Below are 7079 nucleotides of genomic sequence, written 5' to 3'. Positions count from 1 at the left end.
TCTCCCTCTTTCAAGTAGGGATAACAATCCGCCTCTACCTACCTCCTGGCGGGTGGAGGATGGGGATCTATTGGAGAGTGTCACTAGGAGCAGTGCATAAGATGAGGTGTCCTATCATGTTTACTCAGATCAGATTATGACATAATAGAATGGCTGAAATAGTCTATTTTATTTGTATTTTATTATGTTGCAATTGTTAAGAGCAGCAACTACTTAGCTCAGACTGAAACATCTCATCTAATTTTTGAGATCTAAGTGTCTCTTCTTTGTGTAGCTCAAACCTCCAAAGTGTCTGCCCTGTGGCAGGACATTAGCACTGCAGGGGAGGAGTGGGTGTGGCAGTGACATCACAAAGGCCTTTTGCAGGACCTCCGCCTATTGGTCAAAGGTGCTGGGGAGGTGGTGACCTCACAGAGAGATGCTGACATCAGCCAGGCAGGACAGGGGCGCAGGGCCAGGGAAACCTCAGAGACCCCTGTAGCTTTGCTTCAGCAAGTCTCCTTCTCGAGGTCTCTCTTTGAGGACTGAGAGAGTATTTAGGTTCACGTACATGAGCGCCAGGAGGAACCTCTTTTGAGTTTTCTCTTTTCTTTTTCCTGATTTTACTAGAAAACAGACGTCCCTGTTTAGAAGGTAAGAGCCTCCGAGAGGTTTGGAACCTGTTCAGTCTGATGCATCTGGCGCCAGCTGAATTCTAGGCCTGGAAAACACTAGCTTAAGGTGGTCGAATTTTATTCCCCACCTGGGATTTTGTCCCTTAGAATCACTGGGGACATTAGGGTTTGTCCTTTTTGTTTTACCTTTTCCTCCATCCCTCCCTCCTTTCTCTTCATCTCTTACGTCTTCTGTCCTTTCCTCTGTTCCCCTCCCACCACCAGGAGGACTCTGTGTGTGTGTCGTGGGGGGTGCTCTGCAGTGGGAACAGGGACAATTCTCCAACTTTGGGCAGTCGAGAGCCTGGGTGAGATAAGGGGCGTTAAAACCCTTTGTGAAGGAGAAAGGGGAGTTTCACGGTGTTGAGCACCAAGGAATTCTAAACTTTGCTAAAACATCTAGTCTGCAGAAACCAGAAATGGTCGGGGCGAAGAGACGGGAGAAATTTGGAGAGTGGTCACTATTGGGCAGGAATCGGAGGAGCGGGAGGCAGGTGGGGGGGATCCTGCTGGCTGTGTGGGGCCCTGGCTGTGTAATCTCCTCACTGGGAAGTGTCAGTGAGGCCCGAATCTCACACGCTCCTTTGTCTCCTTTGGGTCTCACAGGAGCTCATTGAGGAGCTGCCTGATAACTCTCCACCCGGCGCCGTCCTCGCTAACTCCCTGATTGCTGTGGGCAACCTCAGGTACCGAGACCCTCCGACCCGGTTCCCCTAACCCCAGTGCTGCTCAGGCCCAGGGCTGGGAGTCACTGCCCCTCCCACTCCCAGGTCACCGCCCAAGGGTGGCTCCTCTGGCAGAGGTGCGGGGAAGGGTCACTCTCTCCTGGCTGGGCTGTTCTTTTCACTCCAGTAACATTGCAACGGCTTTGGGGAGAGGCTCACTCCCAGGATCAGATACAGGAGGGGCAGCAGGGTCCAGGGAACAGGTGCTATTCCTGCCCTGCCACTGTCTTTCTGAGAAACCTTGGCCTTGTCATTCCCTGGCTCGGTGCCTCTGTTTCCATTCTTGCCAGCCTGTGCCTATTTTGCTGCAGTTTCACCTGCGTGTTGGTGCCAGTCCCATCCCCGCACTGCACAGTCTAATATCGGCTCCTCTCTCTTGCCAGCACCATGACGCCTGCCCTGGAGCCAGAGCTGGAGACCCACCTCCTCCGAGCTGCCCTGCACGCCGTCTTCACCCTGGGCATGGAGAAGGACACCACCCAAGTGCAGGTAGATCATGCTAAAGTCATGGATTGAAGAGCCAGCTGTCATCCTGCCATGAATCCTTGCTAATTGCCTGCAGTGGGATGTGAATGAGAGAGGCCAGGATATGTGTTTGGGGTCTCACCAGTGCTTCCCAGAGACCCCACTTCCCATCCTGTGGCAGATGTAGCCCCAGTTTCCCTAACTCTGACCCATGGCTCTCCCTTGCTTTCAGGATCTGCCTAGGGTCTTGCCAGACCTCCTGGACGCCATGCTGGGGAACCTGCTGGCAGAGTCCCCAGACACCGACAGGCTCCAGTACATCTTGGAGGTGAGCCCGATGAGAGGGGTGGGGGCAATTTTACCTTCACTCTTAGATCCATTTTCCAGTCAGTCCTCCTAGCCGGGCCCCCAGTGGGCGTCCTTGGTCAGGGCAGTCAGTGCAATGCCTCCTTTCCCCACAGCACATTAACTACTGGATCGTGTCCAGGGTGCCGCGAGAGAGAGCCAGGGCCGTTAAGAGCAGCACGGCCCTGCTCAGATCCACCATCACCCTCCCTGAGTTTGACGTAAGTGACCTCTGACCCCAGCTTCCTGACTCCAGGGGTAGGTGGGCTGGCTCCGACGGGCTGTAGGATCTGCTGCTGCAGGGGCTGTGGGTTAGGAGTGTTCCTCTTGGGGAGGCAGAGTCAGAGCAGAGAGTGAGCCTGGCTTGAGTCAAGTTCTTCTTGTCCTAGTTAAGTGGTGACTCTGGGCTTTTAAGGGGACTGTGCTCCAGGTTCATGGCTCCCTGTCATCCTGGAGCAGCTGGGGAAGCAAGTTCTCATGGAGGGCCCTGCCCACAGCCCTGTGCTCCAGGCTTCCTTGGGGGCAGAGGAAATTAAGGGTCTGGCTCTAGCATCTCCTGCAGAGGGGCTGAGGGGAAGGAGAGTCCTGGCCCGGGGGGGGACTGGGAGCTGACATGAAAATGCTGATGGAGTCCCCTCTCCCTCTCCCGTCCATTAGAACTCAGCGGAATTCCCCAGGATGGGTCACCACATGGCACAGCTGGCTCTTTCCGTCAGTGACCCAGCCAAGGACATCAGCTGGCAGGCCAGGGAGGGGGTTTACCGGCTCTACCAGCTGCTGCTGCACCAGAGGGGTAAGGAACCCAGCTGGGAAATGGCACCCGCTAGAAGACTGAGACTGGGACCCCAGCCAATTTCTCTCAGACTGACGCCGGCTGGAGGATGAGTCTCTCTATCTCTTTCTGTGTTCCACACCATGCCCTGCAATTCTGTTGGGCCGGGCACGCAGCGAGGACTCTGCCCACTGTGCAGCCACCAATGGGATTGGAAGGACACAAGCCCTGCAACCAGAAGGACAAATGTGTGTGTGTCTCTCTCCCTGTCACCTACTCCCTCCTGGGGGAAACCCAGCAGCTGATGGGGGACAAGGTGAGCAGCTGCATTAGACTCAGGAGATTGGGGCGGGGCCCAGGCCTCATTCCCATCCTGTGGCCATTCGCTGGCCTGGCACAAGGAGCCTGGTGTCGAATGAAAGGGAGAGCAGGTGCTCCTGGGAAGGGAGATGAATTCACCTCCATGAGCAGGAGCGAGCCAGCTTGTCCGCGGAGCAGCTCCACCCAGCTCTTTAGCCAGGCTAATTAATGACAAGCTTTGCCTCATCCCAGACTTACGTTCTTAGGACAGGGTGCTATCGCTCTTGGGAAGGGCAGGAGAGTCCCCCAAGTGCCCCCTGCGAGACTCTCCTGTCCCACAGGGCCGCACCCAATTCCTAGTGGTCTGGTGTCTGTGTCACCCGAGCCACCACCCAGAGTTGCTCCCATCACTGGCAGCCTGGGAGGCCAAGGACTGATGGGTGATGGCGTCTGACCAGGCAGGGCTGAGGCACATGGGCAGGGGACGCTTGTCCTGCTGCTGGCAAGGCTGGACCCGTTCTGGAGAGAACAGGAGGATTCAGTCAGCAGTAGGGTTGCCATGTCTAATAAATAAAAAAAAGAGGACCCTCCACGGGCCCTGGCCCCGCCCATTTCCTCACCCCTAGCCCCGCCCCAACTCCGCTCCTTCCCCGCCCTAACTCCGCTCCCTCCCACTCCCAGCCATGGGGAAAGGGCTGCCCCAGCGCTACCGGCTTCACGGTTTGCCGGGCAGCCCCCAGACCCTGCGCCCCCGGCCGGCGCTTCCCCAGCGCAGCTAGAGCCTTAAAGTCTGAGAGGGGAGGAGCGGAGCAGCTCAGCTGGAGCCCGGGAAGGGAAGTGCCTGGCCCGTTGCTCGGGGTCCGGAGGCGGGGGGGCTGCCCGAAGCCGGTAGCGCTGGCTCGGGCAGCTCGGCTCTTAAAGTCTGAGAGGGAAGGAGCGGAGCAGAGCAGCTGCGGGAGGGGAAGTGCCTGGCCGGCATTTTGCCGGACATGTTTGGCTTTTCGGCAATTCCCCCCAGACGGGGGTTTGATTGCCGAAAAGCAGGACATGTCCGGGAAAAACGTGACGTATGGTAACCCTAGTCAGCAGGGGCTGCCGATCCGTCCCATTCACCAGGGCTGCCATCCTGCGGCTTCAGCATTAGTGGCTGGGGTGACTTGGGGAAAGGTCTCAACCTCCCCACATCCCACTTCACTGCTGCCAGAATCCCTCTTGCCCCCCCGCTCCAGTCCCCTCCCTACCCAACCTGGGTGGGGCTGGAGGAGAGGGGTCTGAGAACTTGAGCTGTGGATTGGAGGTGGAACAGCTGTCAGGGGCACTGAGGGGGAAGTGGCAGGAGCTCCCTGTACAAGGAGGGGGGTTGCCACTGGAGGTCCCTAGGAAGGACAACAAGACTCCATCCTGGGGGTCAGGAGGGGGAATCCATCCCTCAGAGGTGGGCAGGGGCTGGGTGGAAATGCTGCTGGTTCCAGGGGCCGTTAATCCCCCCTGATTCCTCGGAGGCGTCTGAGTCTCAGACAGGTTCTCGTTCCCTTGCAGCAGGAGGACGTCACGGCCAATGTGATGCGCCAGCTCCGTATCATGCGGCACTTGCGCCAGGTGACCGAGGCGCTGCAGGGCCTGTGCCTCTGAGGCCACCGGCAACTCCCGCTCTCTGCTGCAGGTACTGCTCTGGCTCTCTGTAAATGGGGAGCTAGTGGAAGGGGAAATGGAGCCCCCTGGCACTCACAGAAACTCTCTCCCCTCTCTGTGGAGCAGGGTCCTTTCCTCTGCCCCCAAATTCCTTCATCTGGGACAGGAGCTCTTTCCCTCTCACCCATTCCCCTCCCCGCTTTCCTTGATCTACCCCCATCCCATTCCCCCTGCGCCCAGGCAGAGCTCTGCCTGCCCCATATGGTGCAGAAAGGCCTGTGATATGCAGGGGGTTAGATTAGATGCTCTAACTGTCTCTTCTGCCCATAAAGTCTACTCATTTCTGAGAAACTGAGTGTAGCATTGGGAGCAGCGTCACAGCCCTCTTGCTGGGCTAGCGTCCCCCATCCATGGTCGCTCCAGCACCACGGCAGTTTCTCCCTGGTAACTCCGGCCAGGTCACCACCTTTAGTCCACCCTTCTGGGGCCCAGCTTGCCTCACACTAAAAGTCCAAAGGGATCTTTCCACAGACAGAAGTTCTTCTGCCATCGCTGGGGCACTTGCTCAGCCTGTAGCCCCCTTGCTGGGCTTGGGAACCCTCTCCAGGTGCGTGTACGCCGCCTCCTCTGGGGCCGGTAGGGGAACCCAGTCCCACCCTGACATTGATAGCAGCTCAGGGCCCTGGACCCAACAGCTAGGTCTGCACCTTTCTCTTTGCTGCACTTTTCCAACCTCTCTTCTCAAGTTCCCCTCCAGGCTTTCCTTGCTGCTCTGAACTTCCTACCTCGTTCTCAATCCTGTTGCTACCCCAGCTGGGGTGTATCACCACTGAAGTCTGGCTATTTAGGGGGGCGGATATGGTGCCTCTCACTTCGGGCTCATTCTGTAATCCGCTTTCTGTGAGTGCCAGGGGGCTCCATTTCTCCTTCCACTAGCTCCCCATTTACAGAGAGCCAGAGCAGTACCTGCAGCAGGGAGCGGGAGTTGCTGGTGGCCTCAGAGGCACAGGCCCTGCAGCACCTCGGGCACCTGGCGCAAGTGCCGCATGATACGGAGCTGGCGCATCACATTGGCCGTGACGTCCTCCTGCTGCAAGGGAACGAGAACCTGTCTGAGACTCAGACACCTCCGAGGAATCAGGGGGGATTAACGGCCCCTGGAACCAGCAGCATTTCCACCCAGCCCCTGCCCACCTCTGAGGGATGGATTACCCCTCCTGACCCCCAGGATGGAGTCTTGTTGTCCTTCCTAGTGACCTCCAGTGGCAACCCCCCTCCTTGTACGGGGAGCTCCTGCCACCTCCCCCTCAGTGCCCCTGACAGCTGTTCCACCTCCAATCCACAGCTCAAGTTCTCAGACCCCTCTCCTCCAGCCCCACCCAGGTTGGGTAGGGAGGGGACTGTAGCGGGGGGGCAGGAGGGATTCTGGCAGCAGTGAAGTGGGATGTGGGGAGGTTGAGACCTTTCCCCAAGTCACCCCAGCCACTAATGCTGAAGCCGCAGGATGGCAGCCCTGGTGAATGGGACGGATCGGCAGCCCCTGCTGACTGAATCCTCCTGTTCTCTCCAGCAGGGCCGGCTTTAGGAAGGGCGGGGCCCAATTCGAACATTTTTGGCGGGGCCCCAGCAGGGATGACTAACAAAAAAAATAATGTAAAAAAAAGCCTTTCATTTCTTCCATGTATTATTTACTTTTCATAACTATATAAATAATAAAATTATATATTATGTACATTGTATCATATATGCTGTTGATCGGTTATTAATGAGCTCCATTTCACGTGTGTGGGTCCCCGCCATTCCCTGGGGGTGTGCTAGGGTGACCAGATGTCCTGATTTTATAGGGACAGTCCCGATTTTGGGGTCTTTTTCTTATAGGATCCTATTATCCCCCACCCGCTGTCCCGATTTTTGACACTTGCTCTCTGGTCACCCTAGTGGTGTGCACATGTGTGGGTCCCAGCTGCTCCCTGCCCCCCTCATTGAAGCAGGTGTGCAGGGTTACTGCCCTGGGAACTGCAGGGCACCAGTGGACATGGGGCTGGCTGGAGGCAGGGCAGGGGCTCACTGGAGGTAGGGTCTGGCTGCAGGCAGGGCAAGGGGTGCGGGGCTGGCTGGAGACAGGGGTGTGTGGGACTGGCTGGCTTTGCGCAGGGCCGCAGGGGGGTGCGGCAGGAGTTGCCTGGA

General features: G+C 57.6%; 1 protein-coding gene across 1 annotated transcript; it reads left to right on the top strand.

The window, feature by feature from the left end:
- Nucleotides 1–1196: 1196 nt before the first annotated feature.
- On the top strand, nucleotides 1197–4918 carry LOC135977671 (maestro heat-like repeat-containing protein family member 1). Its single transcript, XM_065578902.1, has 5 exons — nucleotides 1197–1339; nucleotides 1762–1867; nucleotides 2076–2171; nucleotides 2305–2409; nucleotides 2846–4918. Exons 2-5 carry the CDS (start codon nucleotides 1766–1768, stop codon nucleotides 3071–3073), a joined length of 531 nt encoding a protein of 176 aa, XP_065434974.1. The 5' UTR covers nucleotides 1197–1339; nucleotides 1762–1765; the 3' UTR covers nucleotides 3074–4918.
- Nucleotides 4919–7079: the final 2161 nt, after the last annotated feature.

The sequence above is a fragment of the Chrysemys picta genome, unplaced genomic scaffold (assembly GCF_011386835.1).
Source record: "Chrysemys picta bellii isolate R12L10 unplaced genomic scaffold, ASM1138683v2 scaf9, whole genome shotgun sequence".
NCBI lineage: Eukaryota > Metazoa > Chordata > Testudines > Emydidae > Chrysemys > Chrysemys picta.
The sequence above is the reverse complement of the archived record's forward strand: the minus strand, read 5'-3'. Positions and strand labels throughout refer to the sequence as shown.

Excerpts from the sequence above, each read along its gene's own strand:
- LOC135977671 (XM_065578902.1), top strand. The coding sequence starts at position 1,766 with ATGACGCCTGCCCTGGAGCCAGAGCTGGAGACCCACCTCCTCCGAGCT. Across the intron at positions 2,172-2,304 it reads GGCTCCAGTACATCTTGGAG|CACATTAACTACTGGATCGT; the intron begins GTGAGCCCGATG and ends CTTTCCCCACAG. Across the intron at positions 2,410-2,845 it reads TCACCCTCCCTGAGTTTGAC|AACTCAGCGGAATTCCCCAG; the intron begins GTAAGTGACCTC and ends CCCGTCCATTAG.